Source organism: Sus scrofa, chromosome 7, assembly GCF_054392235.1.
Source record: "Sus scrofa isolate SSC_HxYL_T2T_F1_AM1 chromosome 7, Sscrofa_HxYL_maternal_Yorkshire_Landrace_v2.0, whole genome shotgun sequence".
Lineage (NCBI taxonomy): Eukaryota > Metazoa > Chordata > Mammalia > Artiodactyla > Suidae > Sus > Sus scrofa.
The window spans coordinates 12734655-12762629 of NC_139389.1; the positions used below are offsets into that span (position 1 = coordinate 12734655).

General features: G+C 45.6%; 2 protein-coding genes across 2 annotated transcripts in view; one reads left to right on the plus strand and one right to left on the minus strand.

Annotated features, from left to right (window-relative positions):
- ATXN1 (ataxin 1) overlaps positions 1 to 14527 on the minus strand; it is a 417087-nt gene extending 402560 nt beyond the window's left edge. Inside the window, exon 1 of the mRNA XM_021099771.2 lies at positions 14482 to 14527. The gene's annotated coding sequence lies outside the window, so the exon portion shown is untranslated. The remainder of the gene's footprint in view (positions 1 to 14481) is intronic.
- An 8342-nt stretch (positions 14528 to 22869) lies between these two features.
- On the plus strand, positions 22870 to 27474 carry LOC146401199 (uncharacterized). The gene is made up of 2 exons (XM_084970324.1): positions 22870 to 23139; positions 23599 to 27474. The coding sequence occupies exons 1-2, from the start codon at positions 22870 to 22872 to the stop codon at positions 23764 to 23766; spliced, it is 438 nt and encodes a 145-aa protein (XP_084826450.1). The 3' UTR covers positions 23767 to 27474.
- Positions 27475 to 27975: the final 501 nt, after the last annotated feature.

Genomic DNA, 27975 nt, shown 5'->3' on the forward strand with positions numbered 1-27975 from the left:
ATGGCTGTCAGAACAAGAACTGCTTTCTGTGGGATATTCTAGTTAAATGAAAGCTATTCAACTTGAATCAATTGCTGTATCCATTCTCCAATACACAGCAGATTTATATTTCAGAAGGTTTTTGACACAGAACAAAATGTTACTGAAATATCTCTTCCATTCCTTTTGTCCTACATAACATTCCAGGGGCTGAACTCCCAACGAGGGGCATATATTTGTCAGCTTCTGTTTGCACTGGTTCTATTCTAATTGGTCTTTGTTGCAAATTTTCCGTTTTGACCCTTTCCTGGCAAAACATTGATATAGACCTTTTGGCTGTGTTACAACTTGTAATACTAATAATAAAAAAAAGAAAAGCTCACATTTTTATTCTGTATCAACTTTAAGTAAGGGCAACTTTTTAAAATAAGCCCTGCTGTTTATATCAATGATAGAACCTACATATACTGTATGCACGTGTGTGTGTGTGTGTGTGTGTGTGTGTGTATTTATTTATTTATTTATATAAACACTAGAAACCCAGGGAGAAAATTATTCCAATCCAACAATCCACACATTCCTACCCAAAACCAATCGAGGATTTAAAAGCTAGATCTGAGGCGAGAGACAGGCTAGAACTAGCAGGAACAAGTCTGTACAAGATGCATTCATCCTTCACTGCCTCTGCTCCAGGTCATCCCAGGACTAAGCGTGTGGGCAGATGCCAAGATGGAAAGAATGGGTTGGTGCCTGTTTTCAAGCGTATCTGGGTAAGGACTCAACAAGAGTGAGAGAGGGAGTCGCTGCGCTCAAAGCAACGAAGGTGTGCAATTGCCGGCTGATCAAAGGGCACTTTCAGCAGTTGCATGCCTAAGCCTGAGGCGGCTCACACTCGGTCGGAAAGGGAGCTCAGACAATGGGGAGCTAACACACTGGATCTCAGGGGTGATGTCCAAGAGGAGGTCTCTGGAGCTGGGTGTCATCCTTTAGGGTGGCCCAGAACAAAATGGTGACGCATTATGCCTCCTGGTGAGTTCATATATACTGTGAACGGCACAGACACCAAGTCCCGGGGACTTCCAACGAAGATCCTGGGGCAAGGACGGATGTCCACCAGCAATCTCTGGGACCTGTTAGAGAGAAACATTCTTAGCTTCTCCATCACCAAGCAAAACTCCCCAGCCAGGCTCTAGCGCCTTGGCTCCTAGGAAAACGCTGTCCGGAGACTGAGGGGAGGAGGCCCACAAGAGAGATGGCCTCCGTCTCACGTGCAGAATCCCCAGGGAGGATTCCACGTATAAAATCGAGCGTCTGGAAGACTCAAAGTGAGTCAAGAGTCCAAATATTTCTGAAACCAACAGCACGGTCATCAGCCACCACATGACTTCTGCAAAGACGGAAAAGCCTTCGTCACAGTTACCCTACAGGCTTCTGGCCTCAAGAGATGGATGGTGATTTCTAGAAGACTAACTGCTAGATGTCACAGGACAGCAGATACCCGTCGGGAAAGCGACTCGATGGCCTTTACTGGCTCTCGCCAGACCAGGACGCATAAACCTGATGCTGGATTTGATTTATCACGTGGCTGCATGAGCTTCCTTAACCCTCTTCTGCAGCATCCAGAAGCATGAAGAAGCAGGGACCTATCAATACGGAAATGAGCTATCTGACTGCCACGCCTTCCCATCCCGTGCAAAGAACTTCCCAGAGAAGACGAGATCGGATTTCAAGATTCCATAGACAAGATCAATTCGATTTCCTGATGTTTTTCAACTTGCTGACACTGGTGCATTAAAGGAAATATAGCTTGAGAAGCTCAACTTTAAAGGTGCAGTGGCTGCAAAAGAAAAATCACTCTCTACCTATTCTGTCAAGTTCAGGCTCAGGCACTACAAAAACTCCTAACGTCGAAATGGATGAGGCAATGTTTCCAGGCGCCCTGGGGAGTACGTACATTCAAGGCGCTGTATTCTTGCCTTTCTCCATCTTTCAAGCTCCACCTCGAAACTGCTCTATTGGGCCACTCCAATTAAGCAAAGTCTGAATCTTCAGTTTATAGATTCTGAGACACAGCTGCATACGGCCTGGGGTACCCTGGCTCCACAAATGATGGAGAAGAGCACTGAACTTCATGCCTGTCTGAAAGCCAGAGGGACAGACAGCACAGGCCACATGCATTCTAGCGCTGGGAACCTAGCAAATCAGTCAGCCTCTTGGGTTGATTCTTCCAGGAAATGAAGAGGATACCCTCTGCTCAAGGAACTGTCATGACCATCCCAGGCACCAATTCATCCGAAGCGCTCTGACTCCTAGGATAGGCTATTCTCAGCTGAGGCAGACCCACGACACACCAGATACTTCACGTGGTCTAGATGACTGCGGTTCTTATGGGCTGCACTTACTAAATCAGAGGCTAGAATGGCAAAACACCGCCAAGAGAAAAGGGCAGTTTTGATTACCTACAAGAGAAACAGGAAAACACAGGACTTTCATCCCAGTGACATCTTTGAAGACTTTGCACAGTGAAAATGGCAATGCTTTTAAAAAAAATTTTTTTGGGGGGAAATCCTTTCCTGAAACTTCAGGGCAAAGAGAAAAACTGTACCATTTAGAGATAGAAACTCTGAGATCAGTCAGGTCACTGAATGTTCTCGGCACAGCAGAAGAGCAAACAGCTAGTGTTTGTTCATTTCCATAGATTAATAACCCTCTCTCCAGGACTTAAAGATGATATGAACTGCGACTTCCAGAGTACTGTTTGGAAAAGGCTCATATACACCTGGGCAAGACCCATGTTGCAAGGACACACTCAAAAATATTTTTCTTCATTTCACATTGCTTCTGTACACACATTGGCCTGTTCTAATCTCCAGGATGACCCAAATGGATATAAAGCTTGCTGAGAGGGGAAAAAAAGGAAAGCAGTCTTTCTCTTTTGTATCTGTTTACACGGATTGTTAAAATAGTACATTCATTTGGACGACACTCAGATGGAAAAAATATATATATAAATATAAATATATACATATATAAATATATATAAATATAAATATATACATATATAAATATATATATACATATAAATACATGTATATATATATATTTATATATGTATATATATAAAAAACCTGTTTCTTCTGAGGAGCCAAGAAAGGTACAAAAGGTTACTGAAGCTTCAATAGAACAGGAAAGCCAAAATAAAACACCAAATTTCAGGCTTAGATGCTATCCCTGTATTTCCCTCAAATGCGATAGAAAGCAACATTTTATGGAAAGAAATTGTTAAATAAGTAACCAGATTATCTTTTCCCCTGTCAAAAAATAATAGATAACTGTCTTATGGGCCTATGACCACTTATAAAAGGAAAACAAAACAAAACAAAAACCTCCTGCGAATCTTAGGAAAAGTGTCAGATCAGGCACCAGAGGCAGCAACCAAAAGGAAACATTCTTTTCACAGCTCCTTAAATAAAGATGGGCTCCTGCAAAAGCCACAAGTTGGGCTCATACTTCTCAAGAGTCTGGGTCCCAGTGATCAAGGCCGCTCCAGTGGTGAACTGGAAATGGAGCCTTGGAAAGGGGAAGAGCAAGCAAAACAAAATTCATCCAGAGTCCTTTCCGCTCCCACTTGGAACCTTCCAGAACACAGTGGAAAGGCTATGAGGTGCCGCAGTGGATAAGAGGCCCAGGACTTGGTTTCCAAGCCAGACGTCCTCCTCCATACTTGTCAGATCCGCCGTGGGAAGCATAAAGACCCTCACGTCAACGATCACAAATGGACATCCTCCACCTGGAAGAGGTATTTTCACTTAACTACCAACAGGGCAACTTCCGGACAAACTCATATGCAGGAGAAGAGGCACCACCTCAAAGGAGAAGGTACCTTGTGGTCGCACTGTCCTCTCACTCCCCCGAGCAGGGTCACGCAGAAGAGGGTTCCAAGGCTTCCCTGTCCAGGGGGCACGGTACCCTCTCTTGACCAACCCTGCCTTAAGACTCCAGAACGCCTCTCTTCCAGATAAAATGATCTCCTCGGGAAAATTAGGCTGCCAGGAACTTTGACCTGAGTTGGAGCGCGAGGTCGCAAGAGCCTCCACGGGACACGAATGGAGGCAGAGGCCAGGCGTCAGGAGGTGAACCTCAAATCCACCCATTCATCCCACCCGACAGTGGTGTTTCTAAGAATCCTCTCATGTAATCGAGAGCCAACGGGAACTGTTTTCATTACAAAGAAAGACAGTTTGGGACACTCAAAAACAAAGCAATTTTGTTCCTGTGTTAAAGTTCAAAAAGAATACTGTTTGGCGTGTTTTTAAGTATAGTATATAAAACTGAAAAATCATGGAGCAAATCCAGCATTGCATTCCATGTAGCTTTTGTTCTGGAACATTCATCCTTGGGCCTTTCCTGTCCTCCTTTCCTTCTCCTGAGCACCAGCCTTCTCACACTTTGGTCACCTTTATCACCCACTGTGGGATGCACGAAGCTGCTCAAACCAACAGATGCCACAGCGTTTTCCACCACTGTGGTCCACTAGGCCCCAGGCTGCTTCCAGACCACAGACCTAGAAGTCAGAATCTATAGGAATAGGTGGAATCCCATCCAATTTGTATCATAAACAATAAATAAACAAATATAAGTGTTTCCCTTACAATGCGGATGCTTATGCTACAAACTGGATGCGATGAGCCAGACTGGTGGAGGCGAGGAAGTGGATATCAAGGAAGGGGAACAGCATGAGTAAAAGCTGGAACATAACATGAAAAGGCAAGGCGCTTCAAAGGAGGACATGCTAATGGATGCAGTGAATAAGAGGCAACAGATGAGTGACAGGGCCCGAGAGTAAGCAAGGGGCTCCAAACCTGCTGAGCTAGGTTAAGAATTCTGGACTTCATGAAAATTCAGGCAGGGGTGAAGGAAGAGAGAGATGCAAACAGATGGCTAACAGCAAGAAATGTTCATTTTAGCTTCAGAAAGGAAAATGGGTTGGACCAGAAAAGGCGCATACCTAGAAAGGCCATTTAGGAGGGGACAGTAGATCCCCAACCACCGCAATGCAGCTGGGCCACTGGCCCCAGTTCGGACCTGGAGACCTGTCCCCTGGAAGCTCCAGACCCAAGGATCTCTCCCCGGGGAAGAGCTGCAACAGCAAGGGAAGCCGAGCAGCAGTGGGCTCCTCTACTCTAATCCAGATAAAAACCAAACCCACGGCACCCACTCCTCAACAGGGGGCCTGTCGGACTAAGTGAGCAGCAAGTGTGATGAGCCCAACCCAGGATCCTCGGAGAAGAGTCCAACTTTGCCAGGCCTGAACCCCTGACTGATCTCCCCAGGTCCATGTGAGGGAGGCTGCCTGCCTCTAGCACGGTCCCCATGGCAGAGTTCCCGGAGAGAAACGGGGGTCCAGAGGGCAGAGAACCCCAAAGGTGGGCAGAGGTAGACTTGACACCTCGGAAGCTGACCCAAGGTGAATCAAGGTCAAGGAGGGAGAGGCAGGAGTTCCTGTGTTGTGGAGAAGTGGAAATGAATCCGACTAGGAATCATGAGGTTGAGGGTTCGATCCCTGGCCTCGCTCAGTGGGTTGAGGATCCGGCGTTGCCGTGGGCTGTGGTGTAGGTCGCAGACTTGGCTCGGATCTGATGTTGCAGTGGCTGTGGTGTAGGATAGCAGCTGCAGCTCTGATTTGACCCCTAGCCTGGGGACCTCCATATGCTGCAGGTGCGGCCCTTAAAAAAAAAAAAAAAAAAAAAAAAAAAAAAAAAAAAAAAAAAGGAGGGAGAAACAGGTGAGAAGGGGGAGTGGCAAGGAGCCCCTCAGTAAGAGAACAGCCCTAGGGTCCCACAGTGAATAGGAATAGTTCCCAGGGGGTACGGAGGACAGACACGAGAATGCGCCCAGCCCAGCTGAGCTGCCGGCCACCTGGTACAGGACATGAGCCACGGTAACCTCCCCTCTTCCTTCCAGGCTGGCCCTGGGTACGACCACAGAAGAAAAGAGAGACATCCTACAGAAGCTCTTCATACAGCAAAAAGTCACATAATCCCAATAAAAGAAAATCACGCTGGGGAAACAGCTGCAGCCCATGTGACTTTAAAATTTAAAGATCAGTATTTAAAACATATAAAGGGCACTAAGACACAGGTTAGGAAATATCAAAGACTCCCTTTTGCTCATTGTGTAAAAGGAAATTAGTAAACAAGCACCTCTGGAAACATCCTCTGACTGAGTGGGATCCAAGGAATTCAAATTTTAAAACCAAGAAGCCTAATAAATGAGCCAAAAAAGACCACCCACCATCAATCAGGTTGAAGCAAGACTCAGTCATATATCATCAGTTACAACGTAAATGTTGTCTTTCAGAAAGCAATTCACAGCCAGGCCCCTCTACCTCAGGAATTAATCTTCTGATGTGATCATGTCCTAAGAAAATACTTAAGGGTACAAAGGTGCTCACTGCAGCTTTTTAACAGCAAACAATCAGAAACAAACTCAAGGGTCCCCAAAGAGAAAACTTAAAGAAAACAGCTCAATAGGATAGTATATAATCCTTGCAAAGGATAGCTGTACAGTCAAGACGGAGAACGTGTATGGTAAATGGAGAAAGCAAAGTGAAAAAAAGATACATGTTGCATTGTCAAGAATTAAACGACAACATCTAAGCTAAGTGTGATGTGTGGTCCGAGACAGTGGAATCAAAGGGAACTTTTGCTTTTATTGGCGTTCTCTTATTGTAAAATATAGGCAAGAGATGTTTAAAATGTAATGTTGCTTTTCATTGCATAGCAGCAAACACCCTCTTCCGTGGAGCCCGTCGGTCGGCCTTTAGGAGAACATTACAGCCAGATCAGTGGATGCCCAGGCTCTCCCCAGTTTCAGTGGTCCATGTGGGATTCAGACCTGCCCATGAGGGGCTCTGAAGGGCTCCTACCATGAGTACCTGCAAAGACGCAGCTCTTTTCTTTGCTCTTGTTTTGTTTTCGTTTTTGGTTTTTTTCGCCCTTAAATTCTACACCTTCCCCCTCTTTCTTTCTCTTCAATCACACATTGAGATCCTATCCTTTGCAATATGTAGGGATGCCTCACTTGATCCTTCCAACAGTCCTGTAAGACAGATGTCATCCTTCCCATCTTACAGATGAGAAAACTGAGAATCGCAGAGTTAAGAAATGTGGCCCAGGACACACAGCCTGGAGCCAGAGCCCGAATTCAACCCTCCATCTCCCTGTCTTCAAAGCCCTCACTGTTAACCGACTGCCTCTTCCCTTCGTTCTGCCTGTGAAACAAATAAAACAACAAAACACTCTTAAATGTCACCTCTTCTATTTGCACCAGCTGCCTAACAACGCTATTCAATGAGTCAAGAGACATCAGGAGAAACTGCTTACAAATTAACCAGAAAGACAAGGTAATGCGACCCACACTGATTGAGAAAACCTGTGCAGAAGAAAGAAGGAATTGCCCCGAGCCTCAAATCGGCACCTGCAGGGAAAACCAAAAAGCATCCAAAGGATTTCTATTTGCAAATTAAAAGCAGAATGTGACCCTTGATGCTACTGCAAGAGCAGAGCTTCTTGCAAAAAAAATTATTCCATAATTAGCACAGAGATTCCTTCCAGTGGTAATACAGCCACTCCAGAAATGGATGTTGTTTGGGGCATGGTAGAAAGAAGAGGAAAGAGAAGCAGGGGAGTAATAAGGTCTGAAACTCATAGAAAAGGCGTGATAGATGATTGTAGGCACCCCTTATGACTTCCTTTATAAATAATGACACAATAATAGCCAAAAATGTAAATTCTAATTAAATACAAAACCGAACAAAGTCAAACAACAGCAAATGATGTTTGACAGACCAAAGGTCTCCAGGCGGGAGGGGTAGGGGGAGAGGTGGGAGCCCAGGAGAAGAATTACAATAAAAGCTATTCATGGAACTGTGCCCTGGTAGAGACAGAAGGGGCCTGAGTGGTGGTGTCATTCACCCACTTCCTTGACTGTACATGGGGAAACTGAGGCCCAGCAAAGGAGAGTGAGGGAGGGAAGGGCCAGGGCACCCCCTGGCAGGGTGGTTAAAAGAAACTCGGTCTCCCCAAACACCAGGGCAACAGCTTTCCTCCACGCCACCCTCACACCCTCACACTTCGGTGTTCCAGGAAGCCACTCCATTTGCAATCTCATTTTGAAAAAAAAAAAAAAAAGCACTGAATATTCTATAAATATTAAATTCCTTTTTCATAATTTTCAAACGCACAGGGGCACACTGGAGGAAAAAAAAAAAAAGATGACGACGACAACGAAGAAGAAGCCTGGTTTTGATTTCTTTTGGAAAACGGCACACCGCTCCGAGTTTAACCTCGGATTGAGTGAAATATTAACAGGCCATATAATGGTTTCAGTGTTCCTTCAGTAAAGCTAAACAGAATTCGAAAAACACATCCCCCAGGCTTACCGTGGAGTTTCTGGAGCACACATTAAACTCAACGCTCCGCTCAACAAGCCCATCACTGTTAAGTAACTCATCAGAAAATAAAGAGGGAATTACCAAAGGGGAATTGCCAAGCAATTAGTTCTCTGCAGCAGATGACATACAACTGTTGTAAGGGGAGGAGCTTCCCCGTTAGTCATATGTCAGAGTCAGAGCCTCCTAATCTGTAAATAAAAATGCACCACATATGATCACAGCTGGGCTGTAGGCTGGGGCTGCCAGGCTAGAGCATGGAGAGTAAATCGCAAATCCTTCTGTTCTGTGTGTTTAGCAAGCAAGACTTGCCTCTGAAGGCATTTTTTTTTTTTTTTTATAAACACCCGTGGTAATTTTCTTTCTTTCTTTTTTTTTTTTAAATGGCAGTGTACTTGACACAACAGAGCGATTCTGTATTTCTATACGCTACGTTGGTAGTTCTCCTTCAACGGAAGAAAGGCAAACTCTTACTTTCCCCTGGGCAGACTAAGAGAAAAATGGTCTTTCCTCTCTATTCTGTGACATGAGTGAGAGAAGATTTATCCACGGGTCCGGGGAAGGTGAGAAAATGAGGCTGGGAGGGGCGGGGACCGGAGGGGACCCCAGCTCTGAGCTTTGAGGGCTGCCAGGACTGAAGGGTGACCTCCTTTCCCCGCACATTTTGTCCTGGGCGTTGGGACTTAGCGCCACCCACCCCCACCCCCATCACCACCACCTATCAAACAGGAATGAGTTCCTATCGGCCAAATCTTGCAAGCTGAGTGTTGACCCAGTGAAGCTCTTTCAAGAGTCAAAAGTTCATCACCTCACTGGGCCTCTGGATGCCAAACATTTGGAGCCCAACTTAAGCCAATCCCCGGAGACTCAGATAAGCATATGCCGCTGTCATCATTTTCTTCAATTAATAATTATTGAAAGTGCATAGGGATCTCAGGGAGGTATGAGGAAGAGTGAAAGAAAGAGAGTAAACACCGCAAAGACAGCTCGTATGTGACTTCGAAGGGACAGGCGAGCAGCGCAAAGGGAAGCTCATTGCTGTGAACCTTCTCGGATTCTGACCCTTAAGAATGTCTGTTATGAGTCTTTAACTGCTCCTCTGCCATGGGTCTTTAACTGCTACTCCTGGGCACGCCTTGCCTTCTGGACTGGACTATAAGCTTCTTAGGGACAGGGCTAAGGTCTTGACAGCGCACAGAGTACAGGCTAGGGTCCAGCGTGACTCTACCACTTAATAGCTGGGCAGTCTTGGGCAAATTACTCACCCTCTCTGTGCCTCCGTTTCCTCATCTGTGAAATGGAGATAAGAGCAGTGCCTGCCCGCAAAGGACTGCAGTGAGGATGAAAAGAGTTAATACCCAGACGTATGGACTACTGATCATTTCCTGTAAGGGCCACGCTGGATGCTCATTAAATATCTGCAGGCAGCATGGTCTGACCACTGGAGTTGTGGAGTTGTTGTCTCCTTCCCATCACTCCTGTCCTAACCTTCTTGTCTTTTATGAGAGGCAGGTAAGTCATAGACTCATTCTGGACCATTTAGACAGCCCACCGAAATAACTCAAATCAAAAGCAAAACAAAACAAAACAAAAACCTCATACAATCCTCAAATAGTCTCTAATTACATCAGGAAAGACTCCCCAGTGACAGCAAAATAACGTGATAATTTCCAGCCTTCCCCTTCACTTTGAGCCATGGAGTCTTAGGATCTTTCTCGCCAGAGCCAAGGCTCACTAAAAAATTCTGTATTTTCTATTAAGTAGAAATAAGCTAAATTGTTTGGAAAGCTGTGGCTAGAAGCTGGAAGGAAATACAAACACATGTACGCACAAACACACTCATCACATTTAAGAGTCCACAATAAAGGTAGGAGCCACACCCACGTTAATGTGATTTATCACAGTAAGTAAATGAATTGCCACAAATGAACAACTGCTCCAGAGTCAAACAGGATTTATGCACATCACAAGAGATGAATACATGCACGGTGGAAAAGATCAAAGGCAAGGCTGGAAATTGTTACTATGTACAGGGCTTCCCTGAAAATCTTCTTAATAAAACTGTTTAGAGGAAAATAGAGGGATCATTTGTTTAAATGAAAGGAGATACTACTGCATGTGCTGAATTTCAAAAGCAGCATTCATTTTCATACACACACATTAGATCTGGCTAATATTAGCTCAAGTTTCCATTTTGTTTGAGGTCTTAAAGAATATAGGTGTCAACAAGATTCCGCTGAGCTGAAGTTCAGCCCTCAGTTTCCAAGGTGCCTGAGCATCTAGAGAAGACCCCCCCCCCAATTATCCCAATTATCCACCCATTCATCATCCCAATTTCTCCACCACCCTCCCTTAAACAGGAAACATACAAAGGCTGTATGTAACACACCAGCCTCCCATCTCTGCTGCCCTACTTACTGCCTCGTACCTTCTCGCTGCGTAGTCCACCTGGGATGACGTCATCGTGATAGGTACCCATCCCTGCCTGCCTGTCAAACTTGCTGCCAGGCACAAGAACCCAAAGCCCAATCTCAATCACTTTTATGCCAATGGCTCCTCCAAATTTATCTCCAGACCGGACCCCTCAGCAAGTTTATTCCCACACTTTCTACCGTCTGCCAGGCTCCAGCAACTCAGAAATCCATCAGCACCTGGGCTTCCATCAAAATGGCCTTGACAGTGACATACCGCACGCTTGCTATTGTGGTCATCCTCCCACTCTGTCCATCTCTTCCCACAGACATGCTAACCAGCCTTGAGGGTTCAACTCCAACAGCCCCTCCTTCTCGAAGTCTCTTCTCCTCATCCTACTCAGCATCATTCTTCTGCATTCCTTCTGTGTTAGAAGCTACCCCAGGGAGGACAACCCGCCCCATTCTGCTTTGTATTAGTTATTATTTCAGAGCATTTCTCCTTTCCCCTCCTTGGCCACGAAAAACATAACCTCTTTCTGTTAGCTTTTACTTCCTCTGTGCAGTAGTATAAAAAATACACGGTGAATAAATGAATGAATCATTTCTTTACAGAGACAGTGCCTGTGAACGAGGCAGGTTCTAACTTGCTATAGGGATATCATCTTTATAAAATAACCAGCACCAGAAACAAGTGTGACCCGGGTTTTGTTTTAAAACCTTTACGAGTCTAACAGAGTACAACATGAGTGATACTGTTTTCCTGCCCACGTTTAGCCATCAATTGTGAGGCCTGTAATGAGGCCATTATTTATGCAAAATGTTTAGCTAATGCTTCTGAGCTCCCTTTAAATGCAATCCTAGAAAATGTCAGCTGCTTAAAACTCAAGGTGACTCCGCACTACTGTGTCAGTAATACAATACGAGTATTCATACCACACATAGGCTTGCTTAATACACTATAAAAATGTGGACCTCTTCTCAATAAGGTACACATATTGACTGAGAGATCAGGATGGTTTGCTGCCTGTTTTTTGTTTGTTTGTTTTCACAATAAAATTCTTGAGACATTCCTGTTTTAACCCATGACTCTCTTTAAACACCGCAGGTTTAAAAAAAATTGCATGTGTATGGACCACACATGCAAGTACGCTATTTTCCCCCTAACTTAAATGTGAAGATTTTCCGCCTAAAATGGATCCTACCCCTAAGAAAGAAATTAGTAGTAAGACATCACACCCCCTTTTGACAGAGCTAACATTTGCAGACCGTAATGACGCTTACCTTGGCACATAACTCTGGAGTTATTCTATTTCCTTTTTCAAAATGCCCCCCCCAACCCACAGCCCATAAAATGCAAAGTTCCCAGTTCCGTATTTCACAAGGATATAATGTGTGTAATAACTTCCTCCCTCCCCTGCTCCCCCCCACAGGACTTTACTGACTCCTCCCACTTTTGGAGGCACAGCACTTCTGGCATTCAACTCACTTCATTTATGCCTGCAAGTCATCAGTTTACCCTACAATATAAAAACAACATATATGAATGAAACTTCACACCCAAAACCCCCCCTCAAAAAACCCACCAACATATATGCATCCGGTGTCAGTAAGAGAGGTAAACAAACACAAAATTCAGAAAAAAATAAATACAAGGCTCATTGGCTTTGCAGAGCTACAAAAGATTACAAGGGAGCTCCCGTCGTGGCTCAGTGGTAACGAACCCGACTAGTATCCATGAGGATGCAAGTTTGATCCCTGACCTCAATCAGTGGGTTAAGGATCCGGCATTGCCATGAGCTGTGGTGTAGGTTGCAGATGAGGCTTGGATCTGGCATTGCTATGGCTGTGGTGTAGGCAGGTGGCTGCAGCTCTGATTCGACCCCTAGCCTGGGAGCCTCTATATGCTGCGGGTGCAGCCCTAAAAAGACCCCCCCCCCCAAAAAAAAAAGGGCTACAGAGTTGGTCCAAAGACCAAGGTACAGGGATATTTACTTATTCCTAGTCATGTATGTTCGAGGCACAACCATCACCAAACAAGAACGTTACAATCACCCCATCACATGATCACAATGAGAGCTTATGTTCATAGGTCATAAACCATATACCAATTACTATTCTGCCCAGTGTACAAATATTATGTCATTCCGTCCTCATAGCAGCCCTAGAGAAAGAGCTGACATTATCTCCACCTTACACATGAAACTGAAGCATAGAAAGGTTACAGAACTGCCCGAGGTCACTGCGGCAGCTCTAGATTTTAAATCTAGAAGGGCTGGTTCCAGACCCTCAAGCTCTTACCTCAGATACCATGGAATTTATATGGAACTTCAGAACTGGGTCTCAGGGGCACAGAGGGGGCTCTTTATTTAAAGTCATCTAGTGAATCGGTTTTAAAATGAACATTTGGACAAAGCAAGTAAACACCTTTTAAAAATGAGCTGAGGCGTTCCCACCATGGTGCAGAAGGCTAAGGATCTACAGCAGTTCCTGTGGCTGCTGAGGCTAGGGTTCCACACGGGGCCTGGTGTCATGGGTTAAGGGTCCAGTGTTGCTGCAGCTGTGGTGTAGGTTGCAGCTGTGGCTTGTATTCGATCCCTGACCTGGGAACTCCTATATGCCTCAGGTGCGGGCAAAAAAAAAAAAAAAAAAAAAAAAAAATCGGCTGAAAATCCAGATTTGGGGATGGGAAGTTTGGTCAAAGTGGACCTTGCCTCTCACAGAGTAAGGAAATAGAGCATGACTCAGGAAGTGCCGCCCAGAGACCACCCCATGCAGCCATTCCCAAAGCCGACAACATCAGACCATTCAGGTTCATGTGGATCCAGAAGGTCTAGGGTGGAGTCCCCATTCTATTTCTTTTTTCACCACTCCCGGTGCTTCTGGGGCCCAGCCAGGCTTGGGAGCCACTGAACTAAGCTATTTCCACAGCCTGGAGCAGGACGGCTCCCGAGGCAAATAGAACCAGGGGAGGTATTTCACAATCTCCTTCAGTTGCGAAGACCAGGGTTCCCAAGCCCTTGCTGCCCCCACGTCTAACTAACTTTTCCATGCTCTCCCGACTCCACTTAGGCAGTTTCCTCGTCTTCTCTGCAACTCAGAACCATGAGTCATCAACCCTGCCTATACCCTGTGTCTGCCTGACTCTCCAGGTCAAAAAAATGCACTGTGCACGAAGAAATCAGGAAGTTGTAAAATCCGAACAGACACAGAGGAATTCAAGATCCAACAAACACTGGTTGCTACTGAACAAACAAGCCCGTCTCCCCACACACGGGCCACACTCCACCAAGAACCAAAAACGTGAAAACCTTGACTTAAGAGAGCTATTGGGGAGCAAAACATTTCTCACCGGCTTTCGGTACAAGGGACACAGCATATGGCCGGGCTCGAGCCCAACACACGACAATCAGCCACTGCAAAGTCAAACGTGGACCACTTCCTAAACCAAAGAAGTCAAAAAGAGAGATCCTTCGAATCCGAGTTTGAAAAAAACCTCGGCGATGTCTCCAATTCCCACACATACGGTCTGCAAAGATCTTCCACGGCTACAAAGGGCGCAAACGTGGCCAGTAGGACATCTTCCCACGTCAGGCTTTATCCTCGGATGGAAACTAGAGAGCAAGGCAAAACTCTCACCTGATGTGAGACACACTTCCCTGCCGCGGACGAGGAAGAGGGGACCGCCACCGCTGCCGCCACCGCCGCCGCCGCCGTCCGACGATGACAGACAAATCTGCAGCTTGAATGGGACACCCTGGCGATCTGCTGCACGATCGGCCTGCAAGGGTCCGGGGGATGCAGAAGAGGAAATCCAAAATGAAAAACAGAACACGTGGCCTTAAGAACCATTTCCACCTGAAGGCGTCCAAGCACTGACATCTAAATTTGAAGAACATCACGTTTTGCATGGTGTTCTGAGAATCACACAGCTACCAGCCAGCGCAAAAGGCAGGTCTGGTTCTATTCCATAGGGCTCGGAGGGAGGCCAACACACACAAAAAAAGGTCATTCCTTCAATCAAATTAAGAGCGTGGTCGCCCCATGTGCGCCAGCTACTGTCATGCTTTTCTGTAATGATTCTAACCAATCACCTCATAAACACATCAGAGTAATCACAGGACAATCAGGTGAAAATGGGCATGGATTGAATAGTAATTGAGCCAGAGTCTAATTTTCATGAGGCATATATTATACCATCAACATGCAACCTGAGGGAGAATCATGAAACACCACAGTTATTAGCACACCAGTCTAATGGGATAGAAAGAAAAAGAATCGAATGCAGGAAAAAAAAAAAAAATTTTAAGTATGCACAGACTCACTAGACTTTCCGCTAAACTGTCAATGATTTAATTACTGAATGTATGTCTACTTGACTTTCATTCTGCCACAACATCCTGTTCATGGTTAAGGAAAAATTACCCACTGTATGATGAATGAGTGAATCTGTGAATGGATGAATGAAAGAGAGAAAGAATCAAGCTTCCATATACCTTTCCATCAGGGAGCTTGGTGCTTGTAGTAGTTTTTGTGAGGTAAAGACCTACGCATAGAAATGGAAGAAGGTGAGGACTTGAACGGCTCACATAGGTGCCAGCCCTATCTCTTCAAAAAATATTTTAAAATACTGGTGGTTCCCAACTGTCCACATTACATGGAATCGGTAGCACTGTTATTATAAAAGACTCCCCCAACTGGTCATGGCTGGGCTGATTTTTTAGTCTTTGATTACTGGAGCTGATCTGCATATTTGTTTAGGCTGGTTTTAAATTTAGTTTGGGTTTCCTAAGCCCACGCCAGGTAACAGTAGGAAGGAGAAGGCCCAGGATTATATTGGGTGTCAGAAAGAAACTATTCTGGAGCTATGAATATGATCTCCAATGTGAATAATCTGTAAACAGGTAAGTGAGCCAATTATCCTTGGGTACATGGCAACACATCTCATGATTATTTTCATCCATACACACTCACTATTTTTAAGAGCACAGCCCAGCTGGAAAGGAAAATAATTTCGATTGCCTTCCAACACTTTTCAAAGTAATGAACAGTAGCCAAAATAGGCTTCCTTCAAGCTAACCCATTCACCAAGTATTTATTTAAGCATCTACTGCATGCCTGGGACCTAGAGGCAGAAGTAAGGTTTCTGGGCCTTGGTTTCCCCACAGGTAATCAGTAAGCGTTAAGGAAGAAGAAAGCTGTTCTGGACTGTAACATCCTTGAAGTCCTTAGCAGACACTATCCCTCCGTTAAGAAGTTTGTTGAGTTACAAATATAAATAGGGGTCACGTTAAATAGAAGCGCACAGAATTCCGTTTACTCTCACACAGTACATGTTTTAAGGGGTGGGGTGATCCTGGTGTTATCTAGTAACGTCGTTTTCAAATAAGGCATCAAAATACTTGATCATCATTTGTGAACAAGGTGCGGGGACCAGGGATTTGCAGAGTGCTTGCGTTATGAGCTAACAGTTGAGAGAGTGCTGGCTTGCAAATCGACGTGTGCACACACAATCCTATTTACATATCACCTGGCAGATAAGGTTTTATAGAGTCCAAATTACAGTCTCTGCTCAAGTGCAGAGAACAGTCAAACATGAGGCAAAGGCTGTAAAATATTAATTCACTCTCGCATTGGCATGCCTACTTATTTCAAAAGCACTTGTGTTGCTACACTAGTTAGAGTAATTAAGAGTTAAGACAACTTGCTGTGTTCCATCAGAGAAGAAACGCAAGAATAAAGGCAAAGCAGAGTGGATTTGTTGCAACAATAATATACGAGAAAATCGCTTACAGACTTATACAATACATATCCACTAAAGAAACGGAATACTTAATATTTTAAAAGCCCAGCAGAGCAACGTAACACAATATTACTAATAGTGGAATATTACTAATAGTGGAAGATTAAATGGCCTAAATAATACTAATGTGAAAGTCAGTAATGAGAAGAAAATATAGAAATAATATAAATACAGAAGATACTATAAATACTTCAGGGAGAGGAGGCCAAAGCTCAGGGTGTGATAAAGGACAATGTGCCATGCACAGTGACACACAAAAAAATTTCTTTGACTGTTAGAAGCGTAAATGTTTACAGCTCAGCAGCTATGACAATTAGCACTAAAAACTTCTGCTAAACAACTCGTTCAAACCGTGTCAGTTAAAGAGGACCTAAGTAGAGAAAAAGGAGTTCTCAGCCCAAATCTAAACACCATAATCAGGGGAAACCTCTGCCCTCTCAAGTCTCAAATTCTGATTCCACTACAATGAAACCTCTGAAAAGTCATTTTCAGGTTAAGGATACAAATTTGCTTACACCATAGCCATTATCATCACATTTTCATTACTCCACAAATGGGATGCATTAAAAGTTATAAAAAAAAATCAATGAAACATTTCTGCTAACCTCCAATATGTCAAGGAGAATATACTGCTTGTTTTTTTTTTTTTTTTTTTTGTCTTTAAAAGTTCTAAACTTGTTTTAGTATATTTGAGACGGTAACCTGTGTTACAGATATGTATAGTACATGAGTATGAAAAGTTCAGATTTATAAGGCTTATACTATACATTACTATACTGATGAAGACAAAAATATATAAGTTATGGAGTAAGAAAAAGAGCTCTAAAAACTATTTCCATAGAGATTATTTACCTAAACCTTTTTATCACTCCTGCAATTTTAAGAATTTACATGTTTTTAAAACCTTGCTCCAAATACAACTCTTTCAGCCAACATTTAAAAACATTCTCTAAAAGTAGCACTCAGTATACTCGTTATTATACCATCTCTTAAAGAACTTTGGCGTGAGGATTTTGTTAAACTGGACTAAATGAAACTAAAATCCGAACAGCATAATTGAGGACTACAAAATTCATTCTTAAAAAAAAAAAAAAAAAAAAAAGCAGCAGCAGCAGCTCTGTGTGGAACGCCCTAGAACAAAAATGATTTTCTCTTTGGGATTTCTATGATTTATTATTTTCAATGCTTTCTACAAATTAAGGAGAGCCTGATTCTCATAACCTCGGAAGTATGAGCAAAACTAAGTCTGTTCTTTGAAGCAGTTAAGCTGCACATATCAAAAGATGAAAAGCAAGAGAAATCAAATCGTCCATGTCCCCCATAAAAATACTCTTCTGTCTTGCTGTACTATGTCATCTTACATATGCAGGTATTGAAGCTTTTCAGAGCCTAAACTATGTGTTACTGGCAGACAACTACAGTTTAGAAGAATTAACATTCACTCCTACCTTTACTAGATTTCAGGCTTTTAGTAAAAACATGTTTATTGACTAACTTCTCATAGGAAACAAAATGAGCCGGTGTTACCATGCGTTAGTCATCAAAAACTGTCATTCAAGGTAAGTGCAAACATAAAATCCACTTGACATTTCAGAATGGAAAAAAATAAAGGCACATTATACAAATGGAATGTGAATCAAACCCTGTAACGACAACAAAACCAGGAGTCACAGAAACATGCTTATTAATATTTTAATAATCTCTTAAGGCTGGCCTTTCCCAGGACTCCCAGACAACTGAGTTAGGTATGTTGAAACATAAGGTGAGCTACAGACATTTCACATATAACCCGATGGCTAAAGAGTTCGAATCTTTCTTCAAGGATAAAAGACAATTCAGAGGCCCTGAAGCCTTGGTCTAATATTTCTGATAAAGGATCACATCTGTTTACCAAACCCTCTTAAAACGAAATCCAGAAGGGAAAATACTGACTTTCACAGTTCCCAATCAAGTACATGGTTCACACTTATTTGAGCATGATTTTATTTCTGCACTCAAAAACACAGGTTCACATTTGGCTACAAATAAAGCGATTTTCTGCATACTGTAAAATATAATCCAGGACCTCCAACTTAGCTGTGTAAAACTTAAAAACTTCTGTGCTTTTATTTTATCTCCTTGCCTCCCCATCTATTTATCTCCTAGAAATGATAGCTCATTTTTAAACACAGCAAAGCTTAATCTGAGTAGGCCACAATCCAGTGACCAACTGCATAAACTCACTAAATGGTAGAAACTCATAAACTCCCTGTGAGGAGGGGTGAGTCGCTCTCTGAATCCTAGCCCCAGAGGAAAAAAAAAAAAAAAAAAAGATTTACCAATTTACCTGCGGGGCTGTAAGCCTGTTCCTACTAGCAGACATTATTATTCTTAATTATTTTTTTCTTTCAAATAGGAGTTATTAAAATGCTCCCTTCTGATTTGGATTGCCAGAGCAACACACAGCTTTAGCAACCAAAGCTACTTTTCTTTGTCCCGCCCAACAGTATTCTTTTGCTTGGCTTAGTGGGCTTACTAAGGTGATCCCCTAATGCAAAAAGCACAAGGCTGGCCTCTAAATTATTAAGTGCTCATTAAATTATATCCCCAAATAGAGCGCAAGCTGTTTATCGTGCAAAAGCACCAGACCTTATCAGTCTACCAGCTATAGGCCTGTGTCCTCTCCAACCTGAGACAAAAAATTTTTCACTTACCACCACAGGCCCTGAAGTCCAAGTTAAGAATGAAGACATTCAGAATGGCTGCCTACTACTGCTGGTAGCATTTTTTGTTATTATGATATAGCTGTAAAGTTTTCAAATGTCTCAGCAGGGGCTATCCTTCCCAAAAAAGTTACTGCGGCTGAATAAATCCTTTGGAAAACCAGTCAGGGCTACGGGCGCCTTGGGTTCTAAAGGATGAGTTCTTTCGCACCTGAAAGGGTTAAGTGCCGGCCAGGCCAAAGGCACCAGACAGACTGCAAAAGAAATGTTGCTTTAGTCAGCTCTGAAAGGTTTCTAACAAGTACCAAATACTTGTTGATCTGTTCACAATAAACACCAGCAGGATTGTCAGGCTCTTTTCACTGTCTGGGGAGATGCATTTACATACTGCACTCAGTAAGAACAGCTTGTTGGTCTCCCTTTTAGAAAAGTTGAGGAGCTAGAAGCCTCATGCAGTGTCTTCCATCCAACACTGAAATAGTAAAGTCTCTCATCTGGCCGGGGCAGCACGAATACTGTGCATGAAACACTTGGTAGTAGTCCAGGCACAAGACAAACCCACCTGAATGGACCGAGGAACACTGTCTGTTGCCATGGCAGCCTGATCTAATTACATGAGTGATCAGGGCTGGAGTAAGTGCAGCGAAAACCTACACCCGCTGACAGGTATCTACAAGATGAGAAAGGCAGGCAGGCAGAAGGTTCGGGGGAGCCCTTCAACCTCTGCTTTATGTAGAACGTGGCATTCTAGCCCATTTGTCTGCGGAGCTGCTAAAATATTGACTGATGCAGGCACAGTTAGAGGGCAATCAGAGGAGATTAAATGCCAGAGCATTAGCCGTTACAGTGCAACCCCTTTCCAAGAGTTCAGATGCAGGATTTTCTCATCCTTCTCTCTGGTGGTTTCCTCAGGCAAATGCTTCATTCTAAAAAAAGCTCAAGGATCCAACTGTCTTCACCCACCAAAGAAACCACACGGTGGGCTTAAGACAGGGGCTTCTAGGAACTGCAGGGCTCCAAACAGAAAGGCTTAGCTAACGCTGTCGAAAAAGTAACTAGCTATGCCTAAAAATAACCATCAAGTAACTACCCGCTGCTATGAGCGATATGTAACGATGATGTTTAAATATTAAGAACAGCCTGCATTATAAAACACAAATGTCATTGGGATGTGACTACTAGATTGCCAAAGGAGACCTTATTTGCATACACAACGTACCGCAGGATGTGCACGGAGTATGCCACTCTAAGCCATTAGTTTTTATTCTGTGGGTGTAATAGGGTCTTCTAATTTTGCTAATTGTATCCTGCGGATCTCACAGGGAAGCTAAGGATCTCTTCGGGGACTGAACCAGTTTGGAGGAGTCCCTACTGCACAGCATACGGTAAACAAAATAAAAATAGCTTGCCGTTCTCGTTAGCCACATCGAGCATTATATAACCAGCTTCCGACTGGCTTTTTTTTTTTTTTTCTCTCTCTTGCCCTTACTACTCTTCAGCAATTTCCCAATCTTCCGAAGTGTTTCTATTACCCTGTTATCTGTAGGAATATATACTAAGAAAGCAAAACAAAACAGAGCAGCCACGGGATTGAACCGAACCCCGCAGTCCTTAGAAACTGATTGTTTTTGTTTGTTTGTTTGTTTTCTGGCAGGATCTCCACCACCACCCTACTGCCACCCCCCACTAAGGTTCTTGCTCCATCTCCCTAGAAAACCTGAATTGTTTCGTCGCTTCCAGTCAGCCCCCTACGTGGTCTGAAATAAAATGAAAGCACCAGCCACGGAGTTTAGGAAGGCGGCCCGAGGGCGGTGGGCCGAGGAGGGGTCGGGGCGCTGCCGAGTCAGCCAAGTGGCCACAGAGAGGGCCCCCTCCCCACCGCGACGGCCCCGGCCGCCCCCCTCCCCCCACCCCGCGCACACAAACACACACACGCGCACACGCACTCACACACGCACGCACTCACTCACACTCACGCCGCGCTCCACCACCGCCTCACCTCTCGCTCCGCCCGGCCGGCCCCCTTCCCTGCCCCCTGCGGGACCGGCCTGCGCGCAGCGCTGGAACCACGTAGGAGGCGGCGGCGGCGGCCGCGGGAGTGGCGGAGTCTCTGGCCCGGCCCAGAGTGAGCGAGCAGCGGGGCTCCAGGGCGCATCCCAGTCCCCGCAGCGCCTCCTCCGCCGCCGCCGCCTCCTTCCCCCTCCTCCTGGCTTCATTCACCCTCCCAGCAGCCGCGCAGCCGTTCACTCCCGGCGCGGGCAGGGCAGCGCCTACCGCGGCTCCTCGGCTTAAGCCGCGGGCGCTGGCGGGTGCGCCGGCCCGGGCTGGGGCGCTCGCGGGCTCCCGGCTCCGGGCGGCGGCTGCACATGATCAGGAAGCGGCCGTACCAACAGGGCGGCGGCGACGGCCAGGGCCGGCCGCGGCCACTCCAGCCGCGCTCCCGGCACCGCATGCCCTCTCCCCCCGGCGCCCACCCCTCGGCGCCCCTAGCGCTCCCGGCGCCCGGCCGCGCGCAAAGTCCCGGCCCGGCAGCCGGCACAGACCCCTCCGGGTCCGCAGCCACACGCCGCCGGGCCAGGCCTGCCTCCGCAGGGAGACCCCCGCCCCGGGGCTCGGAGGCCGGGCGGCCCCAAGCGGGGAAACCCAACCCTCTTCCAGACCCACTCGATCCCGCCGCCGTCTTTGGGAAGAGGGGTGAGGAGGGGGCGGCGGGACCCCCGGCCGCCGCCTCCCCCTACGCCACCTCGAGGGAGGAGGACATGGCTCGCCGCACTCGCAGCCCGACCGGCAGCCGCCGGAGCGGGGCGCCGCCGCTCTCCCCGCCCGCCTGCACCCCCAGTCCGGGCGCGCCCCCTCGCCTAGCGGGCGCCCACCCGGCCCTGGCAACCCCCCTGCCGGCCGTCCCTGCGCCCAGAGAGGGGATGTAGGCTTGCAAGGCTGAAGCAGGGGAAGGTTATATGTGTACACACAGACACACATACACACACACACACACACCACAACACAACACGACGCGTCGATTTCCTTCGCTCCTCTTCCAGCTGTTTTCCGTGCCGCCGATTGGGGTTTGGGGTTTGTTTGCTGGTTGTTGCTTTTGCCCCTCTCGGGAGAGCGGGGGTAGGGGGGGAATCTAAATCCGGGGAGAAGGGGATTGGGGGAGGGGGGGAGAGAAAGAATCAGAGGAGAAAAAAAAAATAGCCACTTACTGTAAAGTGTAAATGGATCTGGGGTTGCGTGGGGAAGGGGGGGCAGAGGGAGAGAAACAGTGTCTTGCGGCTGCTGTAGCTCTGGCTGCTGCTCCACGGGGCTTGTTTTGGATCCCCCTGCAGTGAAACAGGTCCTGTACGGCTCCGCCACTGTAGTAGAAATGATGTCTGCGGTATACTCTGCTCTCTCCTCCTCCTCCTCCTCCTCCCCCCGGCTCCCCTCCCCTCCCTCCTCCCTCCGCCCGCCCTCCCTCGCGCTCTCTCGCGCTCGCTCGCTCGCTCGCTCCAGTATGTAAATGTGTAATAGAAGCCAAATATGGAGCAGTTGGCTGCTGCCGCCGCAGCTCAAGGATCCGACTTGGGGGGGTGGGGGGAGGGCACCCTCCGGCGGGCGGCTGGGCGAGCCGCTCTGAGCACCGCGAGCGCACTGCGCGGCTGCCGGCCCGCGCCCTTAACCCTTCGGTGCGCGCTGCCTGCCCGGGCTCCCGGCCCCCGGGGAAGCCGGCGCGTTTCCCCAAGACCGGCCCGGGATCCGCGGCCGCGGGGCGGGAGGGGAGACCCAAGCCGGAGGGGACAGTTCTTCCAGGTTTGGGAAAGGGGCGGGGAGCTGAAGCGATGAGGTAATTTGAGTGGTGACCGGTCGGTCCTCGCGCGCCTCCCCGGGTCCCTGCATCTAGTTGGAGGGGACAGAGCGACAGCGGGGTGCAACTTGGGCACCCCGGAGGACTCTCCGAGGGGTGTCGATCTGCCAGTCCGAACCCCTGAAATACACCAGCGGGGAGGGGAGGGGGGCCACTTCTGATCCCGACGTGCCCTTCGTCCCCAGGCGCTCCGTGAAGCGTCTAGGAGGGTTGACTCTGATCTTCATGCTTGTTAACCCTCAAACCGGTTTCGCCTCGGCGTTCCGGAACCCAGCTCGCCGAGCCGCGGGGATCGCCTTTCGTGCAATTCAGGAAAGTTTTAAGGGTCCCCCCGTCTGCACCTGCACCCTGACCTTTCCTGCCAGTGAGAGCTGATGACCTCCCGGTCCTCCTTTCTCTTTCAGCAGATCCGGAAATCTGCTCTGGGTCTGGATCTGCCCAGCTCCGACCCGGGTAGACGACCCGCGCACCTCTCTCGCCGCCCATTCAGGATCACTAATTTCATCGGAAATGAGGTAACCAGTGCAGGAGACAGAGAAAGCAAATCGAGCATCAAATGGCAGTTCTCGTGAATCCACGCTAAAGGACTTCCTCTGGACTCAATTCCTAAGTGCGGTTCTCAACCCCTCACCACCCCGCCCCTCCGCAGGTACCACCGCCGAGAGTTAGCTCGAACGGGGGAGGGGTGGTACCTGGCCAACAGGTGTAGCGCCTGGAAAGAAGAGAAGGTTCATCCACGCTAAAGGGAGCTCAGTGCGCCTTCTGCGGGCTGCAGATAATTCTGGAAAGACCGGTAGGTGTCGGGGCAGCATTTGACCTCTTTCAGGTGCTTAGAACCAAGTGACTAGAAACATGATCCCTTCACGTAAGTTTCTCACTGGAAGCCTCCACCATTGACTGTAAGCTGTACTTGAGAAACCTTTTGGCTGGATTTACTTATGACCTAACGGTTAGTCACCAACTGAAGCAGGATACAGAAATCACTAAAGAGAAATGTGTCAGCTTTTCAAAAACTGTGTTGTAGAGCCAACATGCTGCAGAAATAAAAATAAGCACACTCACTAGGAAGGTGTAGAGCCCCGGAAATAATTTTTTTCTCGCATTTTGAAATACCATGCACATATACGTGGCTATTTAAAAAAAAAAACTACTACTACTGTTGACTCGTTTCTACAACTTTTATTTTTTCACTTAAAAATCAATGATGGTTACAGTTTAAACCCTGGGCTGGTCTAAAGTGACATTGTTGGTCTCATTACAGCCTCTAGTGGACAGTTAAAATCAGTTTCCTGAAAAGGCTCTGCCTTGTGTTTGTTGACAAGCATTATCAAGGTGAAGGTTAATATCTCAGACTATAACGGGGTAATATCTCTTCCCCCCAGTTGGCCGAGCCTGTTTCTGAAAGGAGCAGAAGCTGCTGGCTCTGCACGGAAAAGACGTATGCTTTGTGAGGCAGGTATTATTATTATTACTGGCCTGTGAATAAACAGAGAACTTCTGCTATTCATTTCAATTTCAGACCGCTTTCATAAAAAAATAAATTCATCTAAAATATTTTTATAACAGAAAATATTGGTTGCCATGTTTTTGGCTTAACGGAGATGTTTTCATTCCAACTCCTAATCTGCAGCCTGTCCAATCCACCTCCACTCTATTTTTAGACATCGTACATTTAGAGAATTTAGGGGGGAAAAAGAGCTAATATTTTAATTATTACACTGATGCAGTTAATGTCTTTTAACAACCTTAAACAAATTAAAACACATAATTCAGATTAGAGTCAGTCAATTAATTTAAATGTTCCCTCAAGGAATCGAAATATGTTTATTACCCAAACAGTAAGAACAATTAATAAGAACTGTGTCATTTACTTACTTAGCCATTAAGGTTAAAGCCATAAACTGCCATTAAAATCTGTAACTATTTCTTCATGCAAGGTCCAACATAAACATTAAACGCATGACACAGCTTGGGGTTAGCAGGTGTAAGCTGTTATATATAGGATGGATAAAAAACAAGGTCTTACTGTACAGCACAGGGAACTATATTCAATATCCTAGGATAAACCGTAATAGAGAAGAATATTTTTTTAAAAGAATATACATATATATATAGATATGTATGTATAACTGAATCACTTTGCTGTATAGCAGAAATGAACACATTGTAAATCAACTGTACTTCAGTTTTTAAAAAGGAAAAAATACTCATGATACAGTTTCATTACCTTTAGTACTGAAATGTTATATTTTCAGATGGCAAAATATTAAATGTGCAATCACAAAAAACTGGTACTGATGCTTTAAAAACAGTACTTTCTCATACAAATAAAAACTCAAGGCTTTCAAGAAGCCAGTAAACAAATATATAGTACTATGGTCCTATTCATAAACCTGATACTATATTCATACAAGCATAAGTCAAACTTGGAAATTAAAGGAAATTGAGAAATAAGGCTTGCTGAGCCGTACTCCTAATCTGTGTCCTGCATTGCCTAAACACCATGGAAAATCATGTTTATCTCATATCTATTTCACTGTTTTGGTAATATCTACTTCTGAAGATTTCAAATGACCTTTCAAGTATGTTTTATATCAAATAATTACATATCACACCTTGTTTCAGAAAGCATAGTCTTCAGAGCAGCACCAGAAGCATCTGGAGGCTTTTTAGACATTCAGAATGCTAGTTCCACCCCAGACCTACCGAATCAGAACGCGTTTTTCAAGTGATTCCTGAGCGCATTATAATGGAAAGAAAACTGCCTAAAACTACAAGGCTCTGTCTAGAGGAATTCGGCCCCGGTTGCCGAACTTAATTCTTCTATTTATTCTTTTTTTCGCCCTTCCTCTTTTATTAATTTGCACTTTTTAAATGAACGTGTATTCCCTTTTATGCTTTGGTCAAATAGCACTGCATTTCAGAAGGGCCCTGATGCTCACACCAATCTGCATTATCACTGCCAGGAGAAGACTCTGGAAGGCGAGCACGGGGGTCTTGAGGATGAAGGTTTTCTTTCTGGCAGCAGAGGGAGCACGAGAGTACTTAATCAAGCAAGTGTACAGGCCCTCCCAGTCGTAAGGGATTTTTAATTGTAGCATATGTCTTCATGGGAAGTAGCCTCTTTCATCGTTCACAACAAAACCAAACAAAGACAAGCGAACGCAAACAGCTTACCAGCTTGTAACGACGAAATAACCAAATGGATCGGACGTTAAATAGACTATAGTTTTAGGCTTGGCTTCGTAAAAGAAAGTGGACCTCAGCAGTCCTATTTGAAAAAGATGCCTTGTTTTTCTGCAATGAAAATTAAAGTTTGCCCAACCCAGAGGAAAGCAAGTAAGAGTCGCTCCTGTTTATACAAAAGCCTGGGGGCCGGTCGACCCCAATACTGCATCAGATAAGTTCATTTCATTTGGAGTCAAATCTGTTGGTGAAGGGATATGTACCTTCTCACCATGTTTATTTTCACAGTAACTTTAGGGCTTAATCTTTCATGTTTGCCGTGGGGAGGATTTATGCTTCAGTTACATGTATATAATTTTTCATGCTTTTTACAGCCCTCTCGGTTTGCATTGTCAAGGGCTCCTGTGAGGTGGATAAGACATAGTAGAGCTCAGCCTCAAAAAAGTTTTGCAAGTGGCTTGTGCCTTCATAGCCTTAGGTCATTTCATGATAACAATACTCCATTGAGGTGTTCAGAAATGAGGGAAATTATAGAGGTGAAAGATCCAGCAGCATGTTCTTTACAGTCTTAAAGGTTTTTCAAAAAAGTTAATATGTGGTGAATATTTAAATAAGGGGCATATGGATAGGGACAGACTGAATTGCCAACCTCCTTTTTTATATGTTTATCACTTGTTTATCAGTAGCCATTCATTGTGCTTCTACCATAACTAGGCCGCGAGAATGTAAAGACATTCCCATCTGCTGTGAGGAATTCACAGCAAAACAAATCTTATTTTTTGGAAAAATGTCCATTTTTACCAGGATGAAACTTAAAGGTTCATAGTTGATGGAGCCAGCCCTTCTCAAATCATTATACTGATCAGACTTACAAATATGAGAATCAAATTCTAGAATCATTGCAAATTTGGGTGCTGGGAGGGCAACTGTGTAACTCTTCAGCAGAATGTATTCACCGAGGTAATATTAATGTTTCACATCTGTAAAACAAACACAATGTAAAGATATAACATGTATTTTCTGAAGGCCTTCTATATCAAAACACATCACAAGTAAATTTAAGTGAGAAGCACTTATTTATCTCTCCTTAAAAATTATTAAAAAGGAAGTTCCCATCATGGTGCAGCAGAAAGGAATCCGACTAGGAACCATGAGGTTGCTGGTTCAATCCCTGGCCTCACTCAGTGGGTTAAGGATCTGGCGTTGCCATGAGCTGTGGTGTAGGTCGCAGATGAGGCTCGGATTCTGTGTTGCTGCAGCTGTGGTGTAGGCCGGCAGCTGCAGCTCCCATTCGACCCCTAGCCTGGGAACCTCCATATGCCTTTACAAAAAAAAAAAGGAGTTCCTGTTGTGGCTCAGGGGTTAACAAATCCGACTAGGAACCATGAGGTTGCAGGTTTGATCCCTGGCCTTGCTCAGTGGGTTAGGGATCTGGCGTTGCCGTGAGCTGTGGTGTAGGTGGCAGATGCAGCTCGGATCCCACGTTGTTGTGGCTCTGGCGTAGGCTGGTGGCTACAGCTCCGATTGGACCCCTAGCCTGGGAACCTCCATATGCCGCAGGAGCGGCCCAAGAAATGGCAAAAAGACAAAAACAA